General features: G+C 51.3%; 1 protein-coding gene across 1 annotated transcript; it reads left to right on the forward strand.

The window, feature by feature from the left end:
• On the forward strand, positions 1 to 26,808 carry CPD (carboxypeptidase D). The gene is made up of 21 exons (XM_051636206.1): positions 1 to 674; positions 3,120 to 3,367; positions 11,024 to 11,166; positions 11,892 to 12,061; positions 12,652 to 13,019; positions 13,437 to 13,628; positions 14,514 to 14,681; positions 15,851 to 15,960; positions 16,245 to 16,347; positions 16,802 to 16,944; positions 17,516 to 17,685; positions 18,250 to 18,561; positions 19,740 to 19,935; positions 20,205 to 20,340; positions 21,123 to 21,272; positions 21,685 to 21,780; positions 21,869 to 21,933; positions 22,096 to 22,227; positions 22,583 to 22,768; positions 23,086 to 23,185; positions 23,828 to 26,808. The coding sequence occupies exons 1-21, from the start codon at positions 4 to 6 to the stop codon at positions 24,052 to 24,054; spliced, it is 4,086 nt and encodes a 1,361-aa protein (XP_051492166.1). The 5' UTR covers positions 1 to 3; the 3' UTR covers positions 24,055 to 26,808.
• The last annotated feature ends 272 nt before the right edge of the window (positions 26,809 to 27,080 follow it).

Raw genomic sequence — 27,080 nt, forward strand, 5'->3', positions numbered from 1 at the left:
GCCATGGCGGGCGCGGCGCGGGGGCTCGGCCGGGGCTGGCGGCGGCTGCTGCTGCTCCCGCTGCTCTGCGCGCTGCTGCCGGGCCCGGCCCGCGCCGTCCACATCAAGAAGGCGGAGGCGGCGGAGCCCGGCGAGGCGCTGCGGTACCTGCACTCGGCCGAGCTGGGCGAGGCGCTGCGGGCGCTGGTGGACGCGGCTCCCCCGGGCCTGGCGCGGCTCTTCAGCATCGGCGATTCGGTGGAGGGGCGGCCGCTGTGGGTGCTGCGGCTCACGGCGGGGCAGGGGCCGGAGCGGGCCGGCGAGGAGCTGGGCGGAGCGGCCCTGCCCGGCCGGCCGCAGGTGAAGCTGGTGGGGAACATGCACGGGGACGAGCCGCTGGCCCGGCCGCTGCTGCTGCGCCTGGCCCGGGAGCTGGTGCGGGGCTGGGCCGGCGGCGACGAGCGCATCGGCCGCCTCCTCAACACCACCGACCTCTACCTGCTGCCCAGCCTCAACCCCGACGGCTTCGAGCGCGCCCGTGAAGGCGATTGCGGCGGGGGCGCCGGGGGCGGCCGGGAGAACAGCCGCGGCCGCGACCTCAACCGCAGCTTCCCCGACCAGTTCGGGGCCGCCGAGCCCGACCTGGAGTCCGTGCCCGAGGTGCGAGCCCTCATCGCCTGGATGAGCCGCAACAAGTGAGTGCGGGACGTGCCGGGCCCTGCGCTCCCAGCCCTGCTCCGGGGGAGCGAGACCCTCGGCGCCGCTCCCTGCGCTCTTTAGCTCGCTTCCAGCTTTTCCCAGTGCTTCCCAGCAGGGCTTGCGGGGAGGGGGTGGAGGCGAAAGCCCTTTCCCACCTGTTTCTGCTTCCTGGCCTCTGGGTTGGCCATTTTTCGCAGCCAGGGACAATCCTGCACCCGGGGTGACCCGTGTCCTGGGCAGCGTGTGCGGAGACTGGTTCAGTGGCCACAGTTCGCTGAGCACCTGCCAAGGAGCCCTCCTGGCCCCCTTAGTCCCACTAGCCCCGCTTGCCACACCCTGAGCCCAGCACGCACCTGGGCAGCCCCAGCCTCCCTGCCCATCTCTGCTAATCCCTTCTTTGGGAGCCTGCAGCTGGGAACGTCTTGTCTGCTTCCTCCTGAGCCTGTCTGTGGGTCTTTCTTGGGACTGAAAATGCCTTCACCATGAACTGTGGGAAGCTTAAAATATTTGGAGTGCAGTGGTCTGTGTACAAACGTTAACAGGGAGTGGTGCTGAACGGGGCTTCCCCCCAGCTTTGTGTTTCGTGGAAAATTCCCTGGATTTAGCAATCAGGGTCTGCAGCAGTGTTTCCAAATGCAGGTCCTCCTGTGTCCCTCTTCTCCATTTGTTCCTGTCCAGGCACCCAGGACTGAGCCTTAAGCACCCCTGCTCACCTGTTGGGCTCTTGCCCTCCAAGGGGCTGAACAGTGGGAAGCTGCTGTGCCTGGAGTGGGGCAGCTGGGAGGGGAGATGGTGCCTGTGAAGCTCAGCTCCAGTTTGGGACCCTGAGCACTGTCTCTTCATTTGCTGTAAGCTGTTTAGAGAACTGTGGAAGGTCCAGACCTCTAAGGTCAGTCCAACCAGCCGTGTGAAGTTGTGCAGAGAAAGCCAGAGTGCAAAGTCTGATCAGAAAGAAGCTGTGTCCCTCTTCCCAAAATGGGGATAAAGGAGTGGCCAGGGGGTGGCAGATGGCCACAGGGCACCGTAGGGCTGTTGGTTGCAGCCAACATTCAGCATTGTGTAACATTTGCTTGATTTTAGGGACAAAAAATTGCTTGGACAAACTATTAAAACTTGACAGACAGGGGTGCCTGTGGGGATTAATGCTCTAGAGGAATTTCATGACCTGCACAGTTAATTTCTTGTCCTAAGGATCCTTTAGGACAGCTCTGGTGCAGCAGTTTGCCCTAAAATCCCTCCTCTGATTCTATTCAAAATTAGTTCCTATGGAAACTCAAGCACGTTCTTGATAACATTTTGAAAATTTGGGGTTTTTACTTTCTTTTTTTTTTTTTTTTTGCAAGTGTTTGAGGTGTGATTTGCAGGGTGAGACAGGAAGAACGTGGTGCTTTGTGCATCCCTCTGCCTGGCAGTGCCAGTTAACGCAGATACAGTTGTTAGGTTAACATAACTGCTGATACAAAAATGAATGGGTAAACAGAAGTGCCTGATGAAAAGCAGAGATAGTGGGTGTAACACAATTCGTGTGTGCTATTTTGAGCAAGGCAAAGGTATTGGTCACGTTACCTCTGCTCAGAAACAAAATCCCATGTGACTGAGAGAGAAGGAGGGCTCCTTTTCCCCTCAGTGCTCAAGCTGATGGAACAAGGAAAAGCAGAGACAATTACCTTCGGAACTCATGGAAATGCTTATGCTCCCTGTGGTCAAAGTGAAGTGGGATGCAGGCCATGCTGTGCTGTGTTTTCTGACTTGGGTTTTTAGCAGCTCTGTCACACATCCAGATCCCATTTAGGCAGGTCAGTTCTGTTGTATGTACTGAGTGTTGCTCACAGCCTGACCAAGAGGTCTGTACACCCCTACATGTGCAGGGCACTGCTTGGCTGCCACCAGCTTTGAGAGCTCTGTCATGGCCTGCAGCAAGAAACTTGTTTCATCTGCAGTAATGCCAGATGTCAGTTTGGGGAGTGAACAAACCAGTCCTGAGAGTCGGTTTATTGCAAAAATCTGGTGATTTCCCCACCATGCTCCCAGTGTTCAGACCCTCTGACCATCCTGCTTGCTGTGTTGGAGGCTGCATTAACAGGAGGACATACCTCTCCCAGGAGACTATCTTTTTGTCTAACAGTAGCCAACTTGGTGTCAGATAAGCTTGTATCTGTTATCATAACCTTGGTGTAGCTGCAGCTCCCGGCTGTCCTCCCTGTGTGAGGCTGGTGGAGCAGGATCTGATTGCTTCCTCCTCCTAAGTGTAGTTACTACTGGGCAGCTTGTCCAGTGGTTGCATTTTGCCTCACTGATCCCAGGTAGACTCTGGAGGCTCCTGAGACCACGGTTTGGGTGGGAAGGCAGGAGAATAACTGGTTGTGTGGCTGTAGCTGGCTCCCTGTTGAAATTGTTCCAGCGTAACTCTGTCGTCTTTTGCTTCTTCTTTCCAACTCCAGGTTTCTGCTCTCTGGCAACCTTCATGGTGGCTCAGTGGTTGCAAGCTATCCCTACGATGACTCTCCCACACATAAGGCCACAGGAGTCTACAGCAAATCAGCTGATGATGAAGTGTTCAAGTATTTGGCAAAAGCTTATGCCTCACATCACCCCATCATGAGAACTGGCAAACCCAATTGTCCTAACGAGGAGGAAGAGACCTTCAAGGATGGCATCACAAATGGTGCCCAGTGGTATGATGTAGAAGGTAAGCTGTGCTGGTGAGCTGCTCTGACTCTGCTGTTTGGATCCCCTAACAGACTGTCTTACAGAAATAATCTCTTGCTGCCACTGAGAAGTGACATCCAAACCAGTGGTGATTATCACAGAGGAAAGGCTGGTGGATGAGGTGCTATTTTTAACTTGGAATATGTTCTAGTGCTTGAAGTGAAGGGAAATGGCATCACAGGCACACTGGTGAGTGCTTGATGAATCACAGCTTGGGAGATGTTTGTAGGGAAGAGATCAAAATAAACTGGAGGGTTCTTCCTTTACCTGTTAGGTTCTGGAGAGTTGTCCTGCATGCAGGAGGCCTTGTTTGCAGATTGAACCATCATTAGGTCTCCAGATGGTTACTAACTTTGATAAAGGAAAGAGGAAACTATTCTTAAAGGGGTGAAACCAATATTAATATTCTGTCAGGCTTTTTAACCTCCAGACTTGTCATTTTTTACACTATTGTAGAATAAGCTGCTGTGAAACTATCTAAAATGTTGATAGTTAACCCAGCTGCTCTCGCTAGCAATGAGGTAGGAAGCTTTTCTGAGAGCTGCTCTGCTGCTAGACTTGTGCAGAGGGGACAACCAGCATAGCCTGTTCTTGCCCACCAGTGCAGCGGGATCTAGAGGGAACCCAAAGTTTGGTCTGTTAGGTCTTCTAGGAGAGCTCCTGTTCCCTCCATTAGGCAGCTGCTTTAGAGGTGATCTGGACATAAGGAAATTCCTTCCTGGTGCCACCACTCTGCTGGTGTGGAGGCAGCTGGCCTGGCTCAGACACGTGGTGGGCTGCTCTGTGTGTGTCAGTGTTGTTGAAAATGGGACTTAAAGGGCAGTTGATGTGATGAGATGCTCTCCTAGAGAGGCTCTGTGGGCTGGTGGGAAGAGAAATCTTGGCCCTGTCAGTAGAAGTTGCGCCATCGCCGTGTCCCCTCCACGGCTGTTGTACAACCACAGCCTCGCCAGGCAGTGCAGAAACTCTGTGGTGAGGACACAATAAAAACCTTGCAGAAATGATCCCAAGAAGTTGTGTTGTTTTGCCGTGCCTGGACTGCTCTGCTTTCCCTCGTGCTCGGGCAGATGGCAGGAGTGCTGAGCAAGCAGTGAAATCAGGTGTTGTTTATCCTTCAGAGCTTGCAGCTTAACACGTACAAATAAGTGTCTTTCCAAAGCATGGGCTTCTGAGCTGAGTCTTCTCTTAACCCTGCATCCACTGTTCTTGGGAAGGAGGGAGAGGGATCCAGTATTGGGCCTGAACACGTTACCTGGAAGAGGAAGTCTTGATTTCAGCCACAGCTGAATCACTCCCTAGGATTTCACTGATCAAATAAGATGTCGTGTTCAAGTAAGTTGTAGCTTTACCTTCTCCAGCAGCTGTCCTTCCCTCCACCCTGTCAAGCACACCAGCCCTGGTGTTTGCTGGCTCAAGGTTCACTCTGCTGCTGTGAAAAATCCAGCAGGAGGAAGGTTTGTGTAATCTGGTGCATGTGTTTGCAAGGGAACAGGATATCCTGGATGGTCTGGTGGCAGTCGTTGCCGGCAAACATCTTGGTGGGGAGGTTTGTCAGCTGCAGCTCTGAGGTTTTCTGCCCTGGTGCTGAAGTGGGATGGGTGTGCTCTGGTGGTTCCAGAGTGTGGGGCCTGAGTTCCCCTGCCCACACGGAGCAGCATTTTTTGCTGCAGTGTTAACTTCACCCTCCTGCTGGGGATGTGAGATGCTGGACTAGTGGCTGTGGTGCTGGGGCATGAGCCTTTGGGGCTTGCCAGCGAGCAGAGCTTTCTCCTACTTTCCCCTCACAGGAAATGGTGAGATGTGAACTGAAGACCCATTTGCTCTGTGCTGCCATTGCTGTGATTTATTTTATGACCAGTAGCCTCCAGCATCCAGCCTCTGTGGGAACAACCCCTTCTGCTGTGACAAGCCTCAGGCTGGGGCTCCGTGCTGGTGGCTGTGGGCGACTCACGGGCAGAGACTGCAGGGAATGGGCACTGACACCAGCTCTGAGTGCAGAGTTGCTAAGGGTGGCAGACCCGTGTGGTTTCTCCCCACAGTGTTCATTTGCATCCTACTGCTGTTAAAGATGCTGACATGGAGGATGTTGGCAGCCCTTGAAGCACCTCCCTGGCTGAGGAGTTCACGTAAAGTGTAACCCATGGGAGCTGAGATCAGGGGAGAGCACGGGTGAACTAACAGGTACTGATGTACACGGGCATTTTGGTGTTGTGTGAAGTTACTGTTTCCCTCTGGGGTTTTAGGTGTTAACATTTCTTTTTAGTAGTGTGTGAGGAGCAAGCAAAGGACAGTCAGGTGTATGCCATGTGTGACACAAGTAGTAAAGCCACCATGGTGGCTGTGTTGAGTCATTTGACTCGCTCAGCTCTTGGCCAAGGGGCTGCTGAGGCTCATATTTGGACCAGGAGGCTTTTCCCAATGATTGCAAAATTTAAATGTGTGGTAAAATGAGGCTGGGGAAACCCCAGAACCCTGTGGGAGCTCCCTGTGCTATGCTAACCTCTGGAGATAACCAAAGTTCTATGAACAAGGTAGTGGCCTGTGGATCAGGTTGTGCCAGGCGAGCCTGCAGGCTCCAAGCCAGGAGCTTCAAAGCTGAAGCCAGGAAAAGCAGAGAAATGAGAACATAATGTCTCAACAGGTGGAAATTTTTCTGCCACATTTTATCATGCAAAATCAAATATGTGGGAAAGCCAACTGCTGCAGGATTCATTGTCCCAGAGTTACCAGCTCAGGTTCATGCTGGTGCCAGACCCCATTAACTTTCAGTTGAGTTTGCAAACAACCTCTTACGTGTGTCAAATTGAGGTGGCAAGTATAAACCATGGGAGTAATTGCAAAGGTCAAGTGTGCACAGAGAAAGATGGCTCTCTGCCAGCATTTGGCTTCTGCATTCCAGCTGCTATAGATAAGCATGTCTGTGACTGGGGACGTTTTTAGAGCCTATCTCTGCTGTACATGCTCTTACTCTTCCTTCCTTTTTAACCTCTGGGGCTTTTAACTACCGAGTGGTGGGTTCAGATCTAGGAAATAGTGTGTGTCTGGGCTGCTGTATGGTCCAGGTGATGCTTTGAAAGTGGTTGAGAAACTGCTTATCTGTGGGAAGGACATGCCTTCATTTTGTGAAGAGCCGTATTCGGAAGTTAAATTCAACATTATGTTCAATAGGGTATTTTGTGGGTGGCCTTGGAAGGTCTTGTTATTTGTAGTTCCTTCCTGAAAGTTGTTTAGATTGCTAGTTTGAGACTCTGATATCCAATTGTTTGAGGTGTTTCTGTTGCCTACTGGAAGGCACTTCTCAGCTTGAAAGTGTATTTAGGTGACATGTGTGCTAACTTGGTTGTTTTGACTGTGGTTACTAGCCACACTGCGCTGCCAAACAGCTTCTAGTGGCATCAAATTCAGAGCAGTTAAAATGAGTGCTGAGAACAGTGGGTGCTCATGGCATCATTTTGGGTGGCCTCTTTCCTGGGCATGGCAGAAGGTGGTTGCACAGTGTGAGCTCTGCTAGAACACTTCAGCCTTGTCTTTCTGGGGTAGACACAGCTGCCCTGATGTGTTTGTTTTCTTAAAATTCTTACTGCAAATCTTTCTTCTTGAGAAAGGTATTGGCTTCACGGTTTGAGGTTCTGAGGCCTCTTCACGTCTCACATGAACTGCTGGGCAGTGCTGTGGTGGTGCAGATCCTGGGAAGGCTCTGTCCTCTTGGAGGGAGCCCTGGGAAGCCTGCAGGGCTGTGCTGCCCTGGGCTGGGTGCTGCAGCTGCTGGACTCGGGGATTCAAACCTCACCTCCTCTGAGTTTTAATGATTGCAGACTAATGGACCAAAGCATTCCTCTGCCTCTCTGGTGCTGCTGGAGCTTGCCCTGGTCTCATGCTACGAGACAATTGTTTCTGTCCAGAGAGTTGTGCCACGTATTCAATCACATCTCCAGCTTGCTTTGCTCCATCTGCTCTTTCTGCAGAGCAGACACGATCGTTTCTCTGCTTTAACTTAGCTGCAGGTCTCTTATCTCCTAATGTCTGCTCCAGTGAGAGCTGGAATAAAAGAAGTTTCTGCATAGGGCAGTTTGAAAATAGAGGTCTTCCTGGCTGGCCTGGAAGCCTTTTCCTGGCACGTGGTTTATTTATGGTATCTGGATCGCTGGGCTTGACTCTAGAGAGCTGCATTCTCCTGCCTGCCTGGTGTGGAGCTTGGCAGGGAGCAGAGGGATGTTTGTCAGCCTGAGCTCTGCAGTGCTTGTGCTGCAAGAGGTCTGGGATCCTTGCCTGAGGTCCTGACACTCAAGGAGTGGGACAGAGCAGGAGAGTGGTTTGTTCTGAGTGTTTTTGTGACCTGCTGCCATCCAAGGACTGACTTGCTGTGACTGTAACCTGCTCACCTTTTGCTTTGCTTTCCTCGCCAGTAAAACAGATGTGTTTCCTTGGGAGGCTGAAGCCTTATGCAGTGTGGGCCAAAAGACACTGTGATTAAAAAATCCTGGAATAAATCCAGCAAGTTATTCCAGATATAACCCAAAGAGATGGGCAGAGTAGAAGCACTCTAGTCTGACAGTCCTCAGCCTTGGGAGTGCTTTTTCTGCTCTGCTTCTTGAATCTAGTGTTCTGCTAATGCTGGGCTGTGTACAGGTCTTTTTACACCTCCAGATCCTCTGCCTAGCCAGGAGAGGCTGTGCAGATGGTATATGGAGAAATACATTATTCCACATGCTGTAAAAATAACTGTCCTGCTCTGCAACAGGGCCATGTGAAGGCCAAATATGTGCAGCAGATACAATCCAAATTTTCAAGCCTGCAGTGGACTACTTTCTGGAAGAGACAGTTTTATGGGAAATGAGGTACCAAGCTCTAATTTGGTCCATTGCTGCACTATTACAGGGTGAGCATCTGTCCTGAATTTGCTTGAATGGCAGATGAAGCACTAAATATGCTTCATAATGGCTTTGGTTTATGTATGGGTGTTTTCAAATGCATTAGCATCCTGCTAGGAGCAGATGGTTACAGGCTGGGAAATCATTCCACTCACCCTGGTGTTTACTGGTGAGGAGCAGCCTACTGGGGGTTCCTGGAGCCTGGTAACAGGAGCTGAACAGAACTGAGTGTGTATCAGATTTGCAGGCCTTGTTGCTCTAACCTCTTGAACTGAGTTGGAGAGTTTTTACGTCCTCAAATGCTTTTTGGCCCCTTGTGCTGGACAGAAAAGTCTCTTTCCTGTTTTGATCTCAGCCCATGCACAGGCTGCAGTGCTCTCTTTCGGGCAGCAAGTGACATTTGGTTTGTTACAGGAAAAGCTCTGCATTCCCTTAGCAGCAGGCTCCCAGAAGAATCGAGAGGAACTGGGACATCTTTGGTCTGGTACCATCCCACACATCCTCCCAGGGGTCTGTTCTTCTAAATCCTACTTTATGCTGTCAGTTCATCTCTGCGTGAGCTGAGTGCGGTGAGGCTGTTGAATTCAGAGCAGCAGTCCCCCACCTTTTGGGACTGAATGCTCACAGCCAGCACATTAATTACAAGGCTCCTCTGCTTGGTGGAATGCTCCTGCCAGCTTTTCCTGGCCCTGCATTAACAACCTCTGCAAATGCCAGGTAGTGCATTTGCATCGTAGTATCGATCCATTCTGGCCGGTTAATTGGCCAGCACCACGGAGGGTCCCTCTCTTGAAGGAGCTTCAGAATGATTGGGAAGCTGCTCAGATAATGCAAGTGCATTATTAGCATGGCACTAATGTAGCACTTTGGTGGGAGAACAAAGGGTGTGTTTCTTACAGACTTGCCTGCTGGGGTCCTGCAGGCTGGGGCATGACATGTGCCACAGCCTGTCTTCGATTTTCCTTCCTCCTGAAGTTTGCAGCTGCTTCCTGAGGGGCAAATGAGCAGCTGTTCTGTGCCAGACAGGCTTCTGAGAAAATGGTTTGACTTCCTCGATTCATCCAGAAGAGACCCATTGCCTGGACCCTTGTGTCCAGCTGACACTGGTGGCAGTTATTCAGACAGTTTGTGGACGTCTCTGGGCTGAGTGGTCCTGGGTGCTGGTGGGCAGGTTGGGATGGAGCTGTCTAGGAAGGAGTGGCCCAGGCTGTGGCATGTCAGGCTGCCTGGATTGTAGCTGTATAAGGTTGTATAATGCAGAAGATACCATCAGTATGCAGAAAACTTAGAGTGGTGTGTTTTCCATACTGACACATCTGCCTGTTCTGCTGGTGGTGGTGGGAACAAGCCTCTTATGTGGTCACGACATCTGGCTACAGTCATGTGGTGGGATTTGTCAGGGTGAATCTGAAACCTGTTTCACAGGCTTGTGGTGGTTTTGGAATGTCCTTTTTTGCTCTTGAAGATTCCTGGGAGTGTTGAGAGGGCTGAACATTTGCAGTCTTCAGCAATATGCTGAAGCCTGAGCTCCAGATTGTGAGCGTTGATACCTGTGGACCTTGGGTCCTGCTGGTACGTGGTTTGTTCCTGTTTGAGAAACAGGTTTGCTTGCTGAGGGTTGAATGTAAAGTTCAGCAAATGGGGTCAGGACGTTTGCTGGAACAAAGTGACCTTTTTGATTCCTAGCAGTGGCTGTGGTTTCTCTGAAGGGAAGAGCAAGATGAGCTTAATACTGGGAAACAGTTCTGTGTACTGCTGGAGGTTGGGCTGGTTTTACACTAAGCTGGCAAGATGTCCCCAGGTGCTGCAACAGCCTTAAAATAATCGAAACTGTGGTGTGTAAGAGGAAATGTGGGAGGAGGCTGGTGACTTGGCTACAGGGCTTAGTGAAAAGAGCAAGTTTCCCAGTTGGAGGTTCCTGTGTCCTGTTCTCATCTTGCAGGACTCCTCACAGGAGTCCTCAGCAGTGAGGGAGGCATCACTGCCCTCCCAGATCAAGAGGAGAGCTCTCTGATGGTGACTTGCCATAGTTCACTGTGTGCTGTCACCCTGTCAGATTTTATGCTAGAGCTGCTCTAAACATCAGGTAAATGGAGAGCTTCAGATAAGGAATTGGAAGAAAAGAGAAGCTGAGGAAGCACTGCCCTCATCTTGTTTAGAGTTTGCTAAGAGGGTTGGTTTTCTTTTGGAGAACAGCTGTGTGGTCCTTGGAACTGATCCTGCAGGCAGATTTCAGCTGCCACCTCCCAGGCTGATAGTTTGGTGTGCCCTGTTACATCAGGGCCTGAAACTCATTTTGAGTAGAGTAACTTGCAGGAAAACCTCCCAAATCTAAAGTTGTCTTGGAGTACAGAGCAAAGGAGTTGGCAGCAGAGATGTTCAGCCTCTGGTGTCCCTGCCCTCCCATCCAGGATTTGTAGGGTCTGGAAAATGTCTTCACTGTCCAATGAGCCCGAATGAATTTCCAAGTGCTGTGTTGCTGAGTTCAGCTGGCAGAGCAGTGAGACTGAAGGGACTGTCATCTCTGGAGTGTCTGTGACTGATTTGAATGGCCCAGAGTGCCAGTTACTGGGAGAAACAGCTCAGTCTTCCCAGCAGAGACTCTCACCATGATCTGATCTGACTTTTCTCCTTAGGTTGTTCACTCTGGAGCTCGGGGGGCATCGAGGTGAGATGCCAGAGGATCTGAAGGACAGGGAAACTGCGTCTTGTGGAGAGGTGTCTGTGTATTGCTCTTAGGACATGTCTCTGCCTCGTTTTCTCAGGTGGGATGCAGGATTACAACTACGTGTGGGCCAACTGCTTCGAGATCACTTTGGAGCTGTCCTGCTGCAAGTACCCGCCGACCTCTGAGCTTCAGCAGGAGTGGGAGAACAACCGGGAGTCCCTTCTTGCTTTCATTGAGAAGGTAGTGCTGGCTGGGATGGGCGTGGGGTAGGAGCCTTGAAACCCCTGGTGGGCTGAGAGCACCAGGTTCAGTTGCACTTGTGGCTTTGTTTGCTGCCTGTGGTAACACAACTGCTGCAGTTGCTGCGCAGAGGTTGGTGGCTACAAAGCTGCTGTGTGTCTCTGTGGTTCTGCCGCAGTTCCCACATCCTCCAGGACAGCAGAGCTGTGCTCCAAGGAACCCCTGGGGTTCAGTGTTAAACAGAGGGACTGATCAGTGCAGTTGTCACTATGCAGAGTCCCTCTGAGACCTCTGTGCTGTGCATCTCCACTGATGTTCAAAAGCGTGAGCACTGCAGAGCCCTTGTCTTGCAGAGTGCTCTGCCAGGCTGTCTCCAGATGTCCAGATGTGTACGAGTTGAGGAGAGGACAGTTTAGGCTAGGAAGGGAGGCAGCTGCATTTTGTGCCTCAGTATGGCCTGTAACCCTGCTAAGTTGGTGGTGTTGTGTGCCCACATTGATGAAGTGCAGGATTTGTTAGGTAGGACCAGTTCTGGGATCTTGGTGTGTTCCCAGTGCAGTGCCGGAATTCCTGCCCTTGCCATCTGGCCAAGCACTGTCTGGATCACAGGCCCTTGGATGTCTTTGCCTGGCAGCTCTCCTGTGCCTCTGGGGAAGGGCAGGGTGAGGACACGGTTCCCCTGATGTTGCCTGTCTTCAGCCAGGCTCTTGCCTTGTTTTCCTCAGGTGCACATTGGTGTGAAAGGCTTTGTCAGGGACGCAGTCACTGAAGCTGGCCTGGAGAACGCGACCATTGTTGTGGCTGGTATTGCTCATAACATCACAGCAGGCAAATTTGGTGATTACCACCGGCTGCTCGTGCCTGGGACCTACAATGTGACTGCAGTTGTGATGGGGTAATGTCTCTGTGGCAGCCTGTGTCCACACTGCCAACTGCTTGTGTTCCTTCACTTGGTTTCTTCCCTCAAGGCATCTTGTTGTGTATTTAAGGGGTTTGGCTGGAAGCTGCAGCAGTGAAGGACTCCAGCTTAGAGCTGCAGCAGTTTGTTCACCCCATGTCCTGCTGCAGCAGGGTGCTGCTGCATGCACAGCATTTCTGTCACCTTTCTTTGATTCCTTGTATCAAACTGCATCTTACTTTTTGGGCAAAGGGAGAAAGTGTAGTAGGGTCACCTTGGCAAGAGTTTGTGTTGTTTCAAGCCTGTGTGTGAATGTGTAGCTTGCCCCGGGGCTAGCCCTGTGGCACCTTCCCTGCTGAGTCTGTGAACAGGAGCTCATGCCTTTGTGGCAGCAGCATGGATGGGTCTGGTGGCAGTGGGATGGGATGAATCCCGTCGGCTTCTTCACTAGTGAATCTTTCCATAGTCATTAACGCCCCAGTGCGTTTGGGCTGGGAGGAGTAGCTTGGAGGGGCGCAGAGGCTGCAGGGGGTTTTGGCCTCTGTTCTGCAGAGCCCCCTTGCTGAAGCCAGTTGTTTTTATTACAGGTACACACCAGTAACCAAAGAGAACATCGAGGTGAAGGAGGGAGCTGCAACAGAAGTGGATTTCTCCTTGCAGCCAACCCTGGTGCCACCAGCTCTCAATGTCACGCCGCTCACAGCAACACCCGCTCCTGTTTCTACCGTCACCCCTACCCCTGTGCAGGCAGAGGCCCCAAGCCCAACCTCTCTCCATCAACCCATCCAGCCCGTGGACTTCCGGCACCACCACTTCTCCGACATGGAGATCTTCCTGCGGCGCCACGCCAGCCAGTATCCCACCATCACCCGCCTCTACTCTGCCGGCAAGTCCGTGGAGCTGCGGGAGCTCTACGTGATGGAGATCTCAGACAACCCTGGTGTCCACGAAGCAGGTAACCTGGGGACATCCTCTTTAGTGAAGCACAAATGGAAGTGACAGACCCTTTGTGTTGGGAGGCTCCATGGGCAGAGCTAAAAGGAGCGTGGAGCTGGCACCTGTCTGAGGAGAAACTGCTGCTCCTTGCAGCGTCCGTTCTAAACGGAGCAGGTGAAGTGTGTGGCAGTAGTGTGAATTAAAGAGCTTTGCTGGGGACAGCTACACTGGTTGGGAAGCTCTGGGACAGAAGGGCCAAGGAACTTCCCTGCAACAATGTTCATCCTTGTTGGGGTCATTGGTGTTGTGGGAACAGAAGAGTAAATTCTAGGTTAATGCCCTCCAGCCTGTAGAAAGGCCTGAGAGCAATGCTCAGAGTGGTGAGATGTCTCCAAGCTTTAATGTACTGGTTATAATGGTCTCCTTGTGTCCTCAGGTGAGCCAGAGTTCAAGTACATTGGTAACATGCATGGGAATGAAGTTGTGGGGCGAGAGCTTCTCCTGAACCTCATTGAGTACCTCTGCAAGAACTTTGGCACAGATCCTGAAGTGACTGACTTGGTCCAGAACACACGGATCCACATCATGCCATCCATGAACCCTGATGGCTACGAGAAGTCCCAGGAAGGTATTGCTGTCTCTGCTGAAACATCTAGGGGGTTTCTAGCTTTGAGAACAAGCCTCTGAGTTCATGGTGCTCTCTGAGAAATCTGGAGCAGATGTGGTCTCCACACAGGGAGGCTGGGAAGGGGCTTGGTGTGTCCTGTGGGACAAGTGGGCAGACCCCACACTGCAGGATGTGGATGGTCAACTGGTGCTTGAAGCTGTTGGAGAGAGAGCTCCTATGCTTCAGCAGAGCTATATGCTGCCCCTCTTTGGGTCCCCTTATGGTTTGTGGCTATTCCTAGGCTTATTTTTTAAAAAAAAGACATTCCTTTGACACAGCTCATATGTGCTGTGCTTTGGTCCATGCTCTTAGCAACATGTGATGTGGGAGCCAGGCTGTCTGCAGAGCACTTGTCCAAGGATAATATGAACTTTTATTGTGATGTTGAAATTGGCAAAAATATCCTTCATGGGAGTCCTTAAAATGGCGTGGCTCTTGTGGATTGGCAGAATAAAGCCTGTCCAGAAGGATTTTCTGGAAGCAGAGCTCTGCTTGGGTTTAACAAAGAACTTGTCCAGCTGGTTTGAGAAGGTGAGCTCTGAGGTTTCTGCGGTCGTGACATCCGGCTGCTGGTTCATGGTTCACTGCCTTCCTGCAGGCTGTGGTCTGGCTGGCACTGAGACACGGGCTGGAAGGGCCCTGGGACAGCCCTGTGCACAGAGCAGGCCTGTCCCTGAAGGAGAGTGGGGGTCCTGTCGCTCTGGGTGTGGGACACCAGCGCTGTTGTGTTCTCTGCTGTTTTCCATGAATTGGTAGTTATAAGCTCTGTGGTTAAGATGATGAAGCCTCTGCACTGACGTGGGAACTCGCATAGGGTGCAAGCTTGAACATGTGTTTAATTTTCAGGAGACAGAGGAGGTACCGTTGGCAGAAACAACAGCAACAACTACGACCTGAACCGGAACTTCCCGGATCAGTTCTTCCATGTGTCCGACCCTCCACAGCCAGAAACCCTCGCGGTCATGGCCTGGTTAAAGACTTACCCGTTTGTGCTCTCAGCAAACCTGCACGGAGGTAGGGCAGCCAGACCCAGCTCCTTCCTCTGCCCTGAGGCTGCAGGGGTGTCAGGTGTGAGCTGAGGGGCTCTGGCAGAGCTCTCTGCCCTTGGCATTGCTGTGAGATGGCAGAAGTGGAGGCAGCCGGGTTCCTGCAGCAGGAACCAAGGCCATCTCCAATGGCCCCACACAAAGAGTGAACCAAACCTTTTGTTTGTTGATGTTTCTGGAGGATGGATCCGAAGCTGAAAATAGAGGGTGAAAACTGTGTCCCCAGGTACATTTGCAGGGAATTGCAGAGGCTGCCTGGAGGATTCACAACCACCTCTCCGAAGGGAGCACATGTGCTGGGGAGCAGCTGGCTCATGGCCTGGTGGGAGGTGGCAGTGTGCTCTTGTCAGTGGCTGCTCAGCAGCTGGGGCAGGGATGTGATATAATGCTCTAGCTGTTGGAGGCTCCATGGTATTTATAAAATAAAGGGAATGAGATCTAATCCTGAGGGTTCCCTGCCTTGAACTGCCTGATGGAACTATGAAACTTGCTGTAATTTAATTATCTTTTTGGAGTGATCTAAATTAAGTCTCTGCATTACAGCGTATTCCCCAGACAGTTGGTCTGCTGCCTTGTAGCTGTGGTAACTTGCAGGTGGTTGCTTTGTGCTCTCATGTGTGATGTTGCAGTGCACAAGTAACTGTGTGTGGGTATGAGGGAGCTGGCAAGTCTCCTGCAGTGGTGGTGTCTGGGGTTCCACAGTGCTACTGTTAGTACAATGTGCTTGGGGAAAGCTCCAGTAAGCCAAAGATGTTGTCATCTGCCAGCACAATGAACTCCAGGAGGCTGAAAAACAACAGCCAAGGGCACCATGTATGTCCTAGGAAATCCCTCCCCTCGCTTTCTCTCCTCTGTGAAAGGGGTTGTTAGGAGGTTGTGCTCATCCCTCCTGCAAGTTAGAGCCAAACTCTTGATGTGTCATGCCTTGGGTTCACCTTCCTAACAGGGTGTGGTCTTATCTCTTCCTGTGCTTTTGTTGTCACTTCCAGCTACTGGGCTTAATGCTTTGTTTAATGCCAAGTTCTTGAGAAACAGAAGTCTTGGCACTCTTTGGAGACAAAGGAAAACTTTCCCAGTTAGAGTGAGGGATCATCTGGGAATCATGCAAGTACGAGTCAAAACTTGTTTCCCCTGCAGGTTCTCTGGTGGTTAATTACCCCTTTGATGATGATGAACAAGGAATAGCCATATACAGTGAGTCCCCAGACGATGCTGTGTTTCAGCAGTTGGCACTTTCCTACTCCAAGGTAAAGCTCTAACAGGAAAACAGGCACATCCTGCTGGGTTAACTCCTGATGATGTTGGGGGCCTCCTGAGTGGCCAGTGGAGGAGGGTGCAGGTGCTATGGGCACCTGGTGTCCATGAGGGTGAGAACAAGGGTGTCCATGGGGTGGGGTGTGGGTGCAACCTGTTTGTGCTGCACGCCTGCCTGAACCTCTGTTTGATCACCCCATGTGTGTGAGTAATGTTAGAACAGAAGTGCCAGCAAAGTGCAGAGACTCAGCTTCACATGTTGCATCCTGTTTTTTAGGAAAACAGGAAGATGTATCAGGGAAGCCCTTGCAAGGATATGTACCCCACTGAGTACTTCCCACATGGCATCACTAATGGGGCTCAGTGGTACAACGTTCCAGGTAAAATAGACCTTAAATCTCTTGCACTGTTTGTCTCCAAGTTAACATTTCTGCAGCCTAAAGAATTTCTATTCAGTCATGGAGTCTGGTTTGGTCAGCCTGGATAACTGCACTCAGGTTGCTTTTATAACCTTTTAAATAATGTACCCAGATAAAGTTATTCCTGGGGGAAGGAATTTATAGCCTAGTTTTTCTGGCAAAATGGTTTCATAAAATTTTACAGCAGTGTATTAGCATGAAAGGTATTTACAAGAAGGATGGTTATTTGTCTGCTGTTTTGGCATCCCTTTGAAGCCTGACTCTTGCTCTGTGTGAAAGCCTCTTCTCTTCAGCTATGAAATGCAGGTGGTGGGTTTTTGACTTCATCTTTCTCTACCATGTGATTTCATTTTGAGCTGTAGTACAGTTCCCTTTGGAAGACCTTGTCAAAACTTTTTGCACATTCCCATTGTAGGTGGGATGCAAGACTGGAATTACTTGCATACCAACTGCTTTGAAGTGACCATTGAGTTGGGCTGTGTCAAATATCCAAGAGCTGAGGAGCTGCCCAAGTACTGGGAGCAGAACCGTCGGTCGCTCCTCCAGTTCATGAAGCAGGTGAGACACTTTGACCCTGAGCAGTTGTGGGGTTGGCATTAGATCTGCCAGAATGAACAGGTTAATCTGTGGGCTGAAGTGAGTGCTGCTTCCTGGCCAGACTGGATACCTGCTCCACAGAAATCATCCCCATGAGAACATGTCTTGGCAGTTCTGCTCCCCTCCTTCTTAGCATACCAGAGATCTTTATGGAAACAACAGCCAGGTGATGTGGGCTTTTTATTTACCACTGTTGTGGTTTTCCCTAGGCTGGAGTGGCCTTTATGTGCTGTTCCCATCTGAGTTGGGGCTGGTGGTGGTGCTGTGCACCTGGGGCATGCAAACAAAGGTGTGGAGCAGAGAGTGCTGTGGTGGCACCCTGGGCCAGACAATTACTCATTGTACTTGTCAGGTGATCTTTGTCCACACCAGCTGCTGGCCAGTCTAACCTGAACCTTTTTGGAACATGTTGCTCCTCTGGAAACACTGTGCTTCTGGGCTGGGAACTGGGTGTGGATGATCCCATGGTCATGTGTGTGGTGGGAGGTGGAGCCAGGATGGGTGCTCAGCAGAGCTCTGGGTCCATGCACAGATTCATCGTGGTGTCTCGGGGTTTGTGCTGGATGCTGTGGATGGAAGGGGCATCCTCAACGCCACCGTCAGTGTTGCTGACATCAACCACCCCGTGACCACCTACAAGGATGGAGACTACTGGCGCCTCTTGGTCCAGGGAATCTACAAAATCACAGCATCTGCTCGAGGGTGAGTGTGACACGAGGAGCAAACAGCTGCATGAGTGACTTCCCAGTCAGGAGCAGTCCCATCACCTTTGCCTGCTGCAGGTGCAGGCATGGGTGTTTCTCCTGCCCTCTGGCCTCTGCAGAGTTAGCCGTGTGGTGCTACCCTGATGTCAAGACCACTCACCTGGTGCTTTGTACAACCCAAATCTTCCCTTGTTTGGAAGGACCTGATAACTGAGTGTCTTTAGGGGAAATTCTCTTGCAGGCAGCTGCCCACAGAAGTGACTTCATCACTTCAACTGCTGCCAAAACCTTTGGGTTAAAGCAGCCTGACTTGTTGGCCTGCCAGTCTGCCACGTAACCCTGCACCACCTGAGCTGAAAGCAGCTCTGCTGGGCCCTGACCTGCTCCCTGTCCTGCCATTCCTCTGCCTTTCAAGTGCTCTTGCTCTTTGTTTTTATGCTTCTCACTTTTGGCTGGGGAGCAATAGCAGTTCCCTGCGAGTGTCTAGTCAGGCAGAGGGGTGGCTTGTAGTGTGAGACCTTAAATCCCTGACGTTTCCTTTTGCCTTCTCTCCCCTGGGTAGCTATGATCCAGTCACCAAGATGGTGGAAGTTGGCAGCAAAGGTGGGGTGCAAGTCAACTTCAGCCTTTCACGGACAGACGCCAAAGTGGAAGAGGGGAAGGTGACAGTCCTGAACACCCCAGACACCAGCGACCCCAACGAGAAGGAGTTTGAGACCCTCATCAAAGACCTTTCTGCTGAGAACGGCCTGGAACACCTCCTGCTTGCCTCCTCGGGGGACGTCTCTCCCTACCGCTACCGCCCCTACAAGGACCTCTCCGAGTTCCTCCGAGGTCTCTACCTGAACTACCCGCACATCACGAATCTCACCAGGTGACCACTCCCAGCAGCAGTGCTCAGCTCCTCCCGAGCTCCCTGTGGCAGGGAAGCAGTGAGATGAGGAGCCGTGGCCTCGGTGCAGAGCTGGGGAGCTTGTCCCTCCTTCCCCTGTGGCCCCCTAGTTCCAGGGAGCCCCGGCTGTGCAGGCAGAGCAGCCTGCAGGGACTCACAGGTGCATCTCTCTGCTTTTCCCTGAGATGTCCTTTTACTGGCCTAAACCTGGGGTGCTCTTCGTTCCCCAGGGCTGCCTGGTGATATTCCTGGCATTGATACCCCAGGCTTCTGCAAGTACCTGTTTCTTTATTTCCTCCATTTTCCAAATCCTGTCTGACATCCACCCTACTAAAGAGTCTTCAGCAAAAGTGATCAAGTTTAACTTTACAAATCTTAAATTATCCTTCTTTTTTTTTTTTTCTGGCTGCCTTTAGATTTTAATTCAATAGCTTGCCCCTGAGCCAAGGTCTCTGCCCTCCTGCAGCAGACCAGCTGTCTGCAGCCCTCTGCTCTCCTTTGTGACCTGCAGTGCTTACCCTCTGTCAGCTTTAGAAAGCACAAATCTCTTTGTCCTGGGACCTCATTTGCTTGTTGTTACCAGGCACAACGTGCTCATGTGCTGTCCCTGCTGGTGCCAAAGCTGCTTTTCTGATCTGTAGCCTCTATTGTCTGTCCAGTTGCATCAGCCCTGATTGTGTTCCCTGCTCTGCTTGCATTCAGTTTGCTAACTTCATGGCAGGACTGTAGCAACAACGTCTGCATGGCTGGAAACAGGCCTGCTTTTGTCCTCTGGGCTGGGTGCTTTATACATTCGTTTGATGTCCAGATGTATCCTGCTCTGAAGGAAGAAAAGCCCAACAAACAAAAAAAAATACTGGATGCACAGAAGCATTTAAGAGTTCCACATTCATGAGATGTTGTAGGATATACAGAGATATAAGGAGCATTGGGTGTGCTGTACATCTGGACTTGGCTACGTTCTTACCCAGATGCTTGTGTTTCACAAACCGGATTGTGAATTTGGTTCAGTGCTGCTGCAAATCTTCTCTCGTGATGTGGTTGTGTTTTGTGTGTCACTTGTCTTTGCAGCCTCCTCGTGGGGGTTGGCAGCAGTTCCTTTTCACCCTGGGATTTCTCCAGGCTCTGTTTCTGAGCTCTGGTTTCTCATCTCTTGGCAGTTTGGGTCAGAGCGTTGAGTTCCGTCAGATCTGGTCCCTCGAAATCTCCAACAAGCCCAACCAGTCTGAGCCTGAAGAGCCAAAGATCCGCTTTGTTGCTGGTATTCATGGAAATGCTCCCGTTGGTACAGAGCTGCTCCTGGCACTGGCAGAATTTCTTTGTATGAACTACAAGAAGAATGCTGCAGTTACAAAGGTGAGAAACCAATGCAGGGGACCATCTTGGAGCCCTCCAGTTGACTCCTGGGAAGACCATGCTCACTGGGAGAGACTTGTCTTGTGAGCAGGGGGTGGCAGTGACCCAGCATGTCCTGGGGAGGAAATCCATGGGACCAGTGGGAACTTCCGACCGCTGGCACCAATTGAGTCGGCAGTTCCTGGGATGAGATGCAGGTGGACGAAATGTACAGAGAATTGAACCCTGCTAATTGTGCTTGATGTGCTGCTTCTCCTCCCTCTGCTCAGCTGATCGACCGAACACGGATTGTGATTGTGCCTTCCCTGAACCCCGACGGGCGGGAGGTGGCGCAGGAGAGAGGCTGCACCTCCAGGATAGGCTGGACCAACGCTCACGGCAGAGATCTGGACACAGACTTCACAAGTAAAGCAAACTAGATGTGTAGTGTGCCTCTAGAAGGTGCAGGCTGCTGTAGAAGTCTTTTGCTGGCTGCTCTGGGGGTGGGTGTAGTCATTTGGGTCTAGCTGGAAAAGGAGCAGCACTCCTGCCCCAGGGCCTGGGCAGCACAGCTGCTGGGAAGCTTCTCAAGCTTGCATCCCCCTTACAGATGGTAATTTGCAGTCATTTATTTGCAAGGAAAAGAAGAAGCAGAGCTTTTTAGGAATAGTCCAGAGGTTGGGTAACACCTCATGTATTTTTCCTGTTAATTGATTTCTTTCAACCCCTCATTTCTGGAAAATCCGCTCTGTTCATGCTCCTTGGAAACAGGCTTCTTTTTCCATGCTTTGCTGGTTCCCCTGAAACTACCATAGCACTGGCTCAGTGCTGTGCCCACCCTTCCTGAGGAGGAGGTGTTTTCTCTGGCCAGGCTTGGCTGGGATCATTCCAAGCGCTTTCTTAAGAAAATGTCACTCCAGTGACATTGAGGAGAGCAAACACACGAGACACTCTCTGCATCACAGCATGAAGTAGCTTGGGGAAATAACCTGTCCCTTGTGTTTAGCTTTGCGGATGAATTCCCCCCATGGGTAGTGTAGACTGGGTGCTTTACTTGATCTATCAGCATCTGCTGAGATTTAACATATACCTTTTCATACATGCAGCAGACATAATTTCAGACATAAAGAATGTGCTTTTGCTGGCCTCTCCAATAGCAGAGGAAGCTGTTGCCAATTCCATTTTCCATTTGTTGTTCTGATTTACAGGCAATTACTCCCGGTACTCGGCGACACGAGAGCCTGAGACCAAAGCCATCATAGAGAACTTGATACTGAAGCAGGATTTCAGCCTCTCTGTTGCACTAGATGGAGGATCTTTGCTTGTCACTTACCCATACGACAAGCCAGCACAGACAGGTATGACTAACCCCTCCAGAGCCTTGCACACACAGTTACCCTCGGGCTGTCTCTGCAGAAGTTGATGTGACCATGTGGTGTGAGAGCTTCTTGTGCTGGTGGTGCTCTGTGGCCTCCTGTTGTGTTCAGCCCTTGGCACCTGGAGCTGACAGTCTGTTAAGTAAAGCTGTAAAGCTCAGAGGGTTCAGCTAGGGATCAGAACATTGACCATTTCTGTTCCTACAGCAGTATTTCAACTTGGCCAATGGTGATATAAAGCTTGTGATACCACCTCTCAGGGTTAGAGAAAATCTGGAATGCCCCCAAGACAATGTGTGTCACTGTTTAATGCATGATCCTGGGGATGGGATGGGAATCTGCCCCTCCGGTGAATGGGGGTCACGCTCTCAAAGTCTTGCTTTTCTCTTTGTAGTGGAGAACAAAGAAACACTGAAGCATTTGGCCTCTCTGTATGCAAACAACCATCCAGTGATGCATTTGGGCCAGCCGGGCTGTCCAAATAAGTCAGGTATGTTTGGTTGAATCCTTTAACCCCTCATCAGCTTGTGCTAGACCCTGCTAGGAGCAAATTTGACTTTGCATTCCTGCCCTCACAGATGAGAACATTCCTGGCGGCGTGATCCGTGGCTCCGAGTGGCACAGTCACCTGGGAAGCATGAAGGTACTTTGGCACAGCACGAGGCTTTCCACCTCTGCTAAGCAAGCATTAAAAAGCATATTTGTTCTGATGTCTGGGCAAAACTTCCCCACCTCCCGCTGCACTTTGCAAAGCTTTTTAAACACCAGCTCTCCAGCTGTGGCTTTGTTTGGTTTATTTTTGCAGGATTTCAGCGTTATGTTTGGTCACTGTCCTGAGATCACTGTTTACACCAGCTGCTGTTACTTCCCCAGTGCAGGGCAGCTTCCCAGCCTGTGGGCAGACCACAGGAAATCTCTCCTGAGCATGTTGGTGGAGGTGAGCTGAGTCTGTGGGAGGGAATTCTGGCAAGGAGCAAAGGCAGTGGGGCTGGGTGGGGAGCAGGAGAAGAAGGGATCAGGGTGGTGGAGTCTTGGTGTTTCTGTCACTGCTCTGTAATTACAGATGGTCATAGATTGTGTGAGGAACGGATTGAACAGAGGCAGCAAGTGGCCAGGACATGTTGACATGAGTTAAACATCTGTGCAGTGTTGCCTCATGAGCAGCCCTTGCAGTGCTGTGCCCTTTTATTTATTGTGGGGGTTGGGGGTGGAGAAAGGGCTACATTCGGAGGGGTGGGTTAGATCCTAACACTTGGATCAGAATGTGAAGTGTTTGAAATGCTTTATTTCAGGTTCATAAGGGAATCCATGGCTTTGTCCAAGACAAGAGTGGCAAGGCAATTTCTAAAGCTACTATTGTTCTTAATGATGGTCTAAAGGTCTCCACTAAAGAAGGTGGCTATTTCCATGTGCTCTTGGCTCCAGGTTTGTACAGCATCTATGCAAAAGCTGATGGGTACCAGCAGAAACATGTCAAGGTATGTGAATGTCTGTATTGGGGATCTTTTCTACCCTCCCTGCCCTATAAAGGCACCCCCTTGGGTTTGGGCTCTGCCTCCTTGGCTGTTTAGCTGCTGATTACATGCCCAGGGAGGCTCTTTTCTGCCTTGTTACACTGGAGGGAGAAGAATTTCCCAGCTTAGCAGGGTTATTTTGAGCAGTAACTTTTCTCTCCATTGCACTTGTCTGTGGCATCCACCTGGTCCTGCCCTGATCAGCAAGTTACCTCTGTTGACTGGACACCTAAGAGAGGTGCAAGCTCTGAGACAGTCTGAGCTCTGGTATCTTTCTGCAGGTCTTTGTACGTGAGGATGCACCTAGCTCTGTCCTCATCGTATTTGACATGGAGAACAGGATATTTGGTCTGCCAAGGGAGCTCATTGTAACTGTTGCAGGTAAAGTGACACTTGATCAAAGCTCTGAGCTTTGCTTTCTTAGTGGTTTGTGCTGACAATGGCCCTTCTCTTCACTGATCTGGAAAAGCAGCCTGTGGACTTCAGCCATCTCCTGCTTTCCCTTCTGAACACGTGCTTGTCCAGGCAAACTGGTCCAACAACCCTTGGGCTGGCAGGAGAGAGGGTGGAGGGAAGAAAGTGGAGAATGTGGCAGGGGTCTACAGGGTTCTGGGTGGGCTTTGAGATGCCTGGAATGGAGAGAGCCTGTTTTTGAGTGGAGCTGGAAGCTAGGAGGTCGTGCTTCTTCCTCAGGGTTTCTTGGAATGAAGTGGCACCAGGTCAGCATCAAGAGATTATATTTTTTTGTTGTTGAGGGGGCAGCTGCTGGGGAGGCCAGAGTTTCTACCCAGTGGTCTGCAGAGGAGCTCAGTGATGCCACCCTAGATAGTGAGCACAGAAAACAAAGCTACTGCAGTCCTGCTCTTGGAGCAGCTCTTTGTGGCACGTCTGCCTGTGGCCAAGGAGGAAGGAGGAGGGACACGGAGAAGTGAGGAAAGCAGCTGTGACTGGGAAGAGAGATGGTGGCAAGGCTGTGAGCCTCTGGGGTGGAGGAGCAGGGCATTAATGTCTCCTTTCTGGCAGCTGCAAGCATGTCTGCTCTGGTCCTCACGGCTTGTATCATCTGGTGTGTCTGCTCCATCAAGTCCAACAGACACAAGGACGGATTCCACCGCCTCCGCCAGCACCACGACGACTACGAGGACGAAATCCGCATGATGTCCACCAGCTCCAAGAAGTCCCTCCTGAGCCATGAATTTCAGGATGAAACGGACACTGAAGAAGAAACATTGTACTCCAGCAAACACTGACACCTCCAGGGCATGACAGGAGGTTCCCATGGACCAGACCTGGTGGTGGGGGGCGATCCCTGTGGTTCAGTTTTGAAACATCGGCTTGCAGGATGTGTCCTCCAGAGGTGTGGAGCTCCTTCCCCACTGCCCTCTGCTATTTGCTCTGTTCCTACCTACCTGCAAATCAGTGGGTGGAGGAGGTTGTGTTCAGGCTGAGGACGTGGCTTGTTACATTTTTAGGTCATCTGGAGGTTCACATGATGTTTGAGAGGCAGCTTAACAGGGTGGCCGGCAGAGTTCCCAGCACTTCCCCAGCATCTCAGCACAGTGAGCAGATGGTGGGGAAGTGCCCCAAGACCTGCATGAGGTCATAGGTACAACAGTCCAAAGCAGTTTCTCTACCTGTTTTGATTTCATGTTTCCCACTCTCTACTGGGGGGAAGCCTAGACCCTTCACTTGACTCCACGTTCTGCAGAGCAGCCCTTGGAAAAATACTGTACTTGGTTCTCAGCTGCTCCCTTGGAGCTTCTCCCCACCATGAGGTGCTGGGGCCTGCTATGGTCTGCAGTGGTTGTGAAGCACCTCTAATGTGTTGCTAGTTTCAGGCATTCTGAAAGCTGGGGGAGATGACATCCATTCTTGACGTGAGCGGGAGAAAGGAGCAAATGTCAGGGAACTCTGACAAAGTTCAGTGTCTTGCCAGCTCTGCAGTACTGCTGTTCCTCACTTCTGGGGAAAAAAAACATCCCCATCACCCCCAGTTAATTCTCGTTTGTGTAGTAGTCTTGGTTTTTGAGGTCTCCTGCCAGCAGTACAACAGCACCATGACTGAAGGAGCAACTGAAGGTTGTTCTGAGCAACTGGATAAACTGATCGTGGTGGATACTGTAGAAAAAAGATGGTTTACTGACTCCACCTGATCTGGTTTGCTCAAGTCCACCACTGTTCTGGACGAAACAGTAACATCTGACCACTTGAGCGTTATTGGAGGAGCAGGGAGAGGTCATGGGAGTATCCATGGCCCAATTTCAGTCTTAGATTTTTGAAGACAAGCTGCACCATTTGCCATTGTCCACCTAATACCATTGAGTGATCAGAGCACTTTGGAAACACCTCAATAAGGCTCTGGGATGGTAGACACATCAGATCAGCCTGCGGGCTTGGCTCTTCTGCTGCTGCAGCATCCCTGAAGGTGGAGCAAGAGCTCCACCTGCTTGTGTCTCTGCAGTTGTGTCCCTGCTGCGGGGCCTGGGGGCAGGGCTGGAGGGCTGAGCTGAGGGAGAAGGGGAAAGCAGCCAAATTCTGTTCTGTAGCACTTGGCAGGACGTTGGGTAGGAGCTGCAGTGTGCATCCCCAAGACGCATTAGATTTGTGGGGAGTAGAAGGGATGTCCAGAAGGGAAGAATGGCTGAAATGTTTGATTTCCAAAGCCTTTATGTATTTCTGACATCCTCTGCTTTCTGGGCAGAAGCCTGGGGTTAGAATAGGCACTTATTTTCTTGCTGCTCATTTCTTTTCGAATTCTTACCCCACTAACCCCTGCTCTGGGCTGCAGGAACCTGGTGCAGCATCTTTGGCATCTGCCCTGTGCTGATCTGTTCTTCAGCAGCCCAGGGAGGTCCACTAGTGAAACCTGATCATGGTTTGCACCCGGATGTGTGATGGGGTCTGTTCTGCAGGGCTCTGACCTGGTCTCCTCTGGGGGAACAATGCAGCAGATTCCCTGCTGAAGGCTGTTGGGCCATGTCACCTGAGGATGGAGCTGTTCCTCATCCCTTGGGTGGGCCCAGGCTGCCACGCTAGTCATCTTGGCCATCTGGGGGGACAAAGGGAACCCTCAGACACCAGTACACCACCCCCTCTGTTCCACAGGGAATTCATTGCAAGAAACATGTGACAAGGTCTGGCTGGGGAAGGGTGCTGGGAACAGGGAGATGAGTCTGAGCATTTCCAGTGCTCCTGCTCCACCTTCCTGTGGTGTGAAAGAGCTGCTCTTGCTGCCTCTGTTCTGCAGGAGCCATGAGCATCCCCGTGGCTGCTCCCAGCTCATCATGCCAAGCAGGGGATGGGTTCTAGCCCAGTCCGTGACCCTTTTCCACGTGTAAGGGGCTGCAGCACACAAGAGCATTAACTCTGCCTCATCTCCCAACTTTGCCTGCTTCTGGGGGCTCTAACAAGAAACACAGCTGGGGTTTCATGTTAAAGTTGAGTTTGCAAACAGGTCTTGGGGCTCTGTTTGGGCTTGGTTTGCACTGGCAGCAGGTAATGGACTGAGCTGGCCTTGCTTTGTCCCACTAGCAATAAGTCTTGTTAGGAGCCAGCCCTGTCCCTCTCGGAGGGCATTTTGCAATTAGCTTGGAGTAGGTGTGTATTTTTAAGGTGAGTGGATTTGAGATGTTTTGCACATGTGTGAGACTTTTCTACGCAGCAGGACCAGGTGGGGGTGTCTGGCTCTGTGCTCAGAGCCAGGCCCGGGGGCTGTTTGTGGCCAGTCTTGGGGGGCAGGACGACCTCCCCTTGCCCTCTGTCTGTCTGTCTGTCCACCCACAGCCCTGCCCCAGCTGGTTCTGGTGAGGAGCTGGTCCCCAGAGCGTGTCGGTCCTTGCACTGTGCCTTCAAATGTACATTTTTAAAAGGGACTTGAATCTCCTTCCCCGGGAAGCGGGACGGGGTGGTGGGAGGTGAGGCCTGGCCCTGCCCTCAGCCAGGCCCTCTGTTTTTTACCTGTATACTGAGATCCAATAATCTGTATAAAGCTATTTTGATGTCCACCTGGGTTGTGTCGTTCTTCTTCCAAGGGAGAGTTGGAGCTCGAGGCTGAGAGGGGAGTGGAGCTCTTAGCTTTTATGCTGGCTCCCAAAATGCAGACAAAGAGGCTACATTTAGGAAGGAGACATTGTTATTTAGTGCCTGGTGCTTTCCCACACATCCAGCACACCAAAGGTGATTTTTCATGACACATTTATACACAAAACTATAGAGTTAGTAAGTTTCCAAGTCCCTCCTCCTCACAGTGATCAGTTAGTGATTTACATATCATTAT

The sequence above is a fragment of the Apus apus genome, chromosome 18 (genome assembly GCF_020740795.1).
Source record: "Apus apus isolate bApuApu2 chromosome 18, bApuApu2.pri.cur, whole genome shotgun sequence".
Lineage (NCBI taxonomy): Eukaryota > Metazoa > Chordata > Aves > Apodiformes > Apodidae > Apus > Apus apus.

Bases quoted from the DNA above. Each gene is read 5' to 3' on its own strand.
- CPD (XM_051636206.1), top strand. From the start codon at position 4: ATGGCGGGCGCGGCGCGGGGGCTCGGCCGGGGCTGGCGGCGGCTGCTG. The intron at 12,062-12,651 runs GTAATGTCTCTG...TTTTTATTACAG, and splicing joins GTGACTGCAGTTGTGATGGG to GTACACACCAGTAACCAAAG. The intron at 23,186-23,827 runs GTAAAGTGACAC...CCTTTCTGGCAG, and splicing joins GCTCATTGTAACTGTTGCAG to CTGCAAGCATGTCTGCTCTG.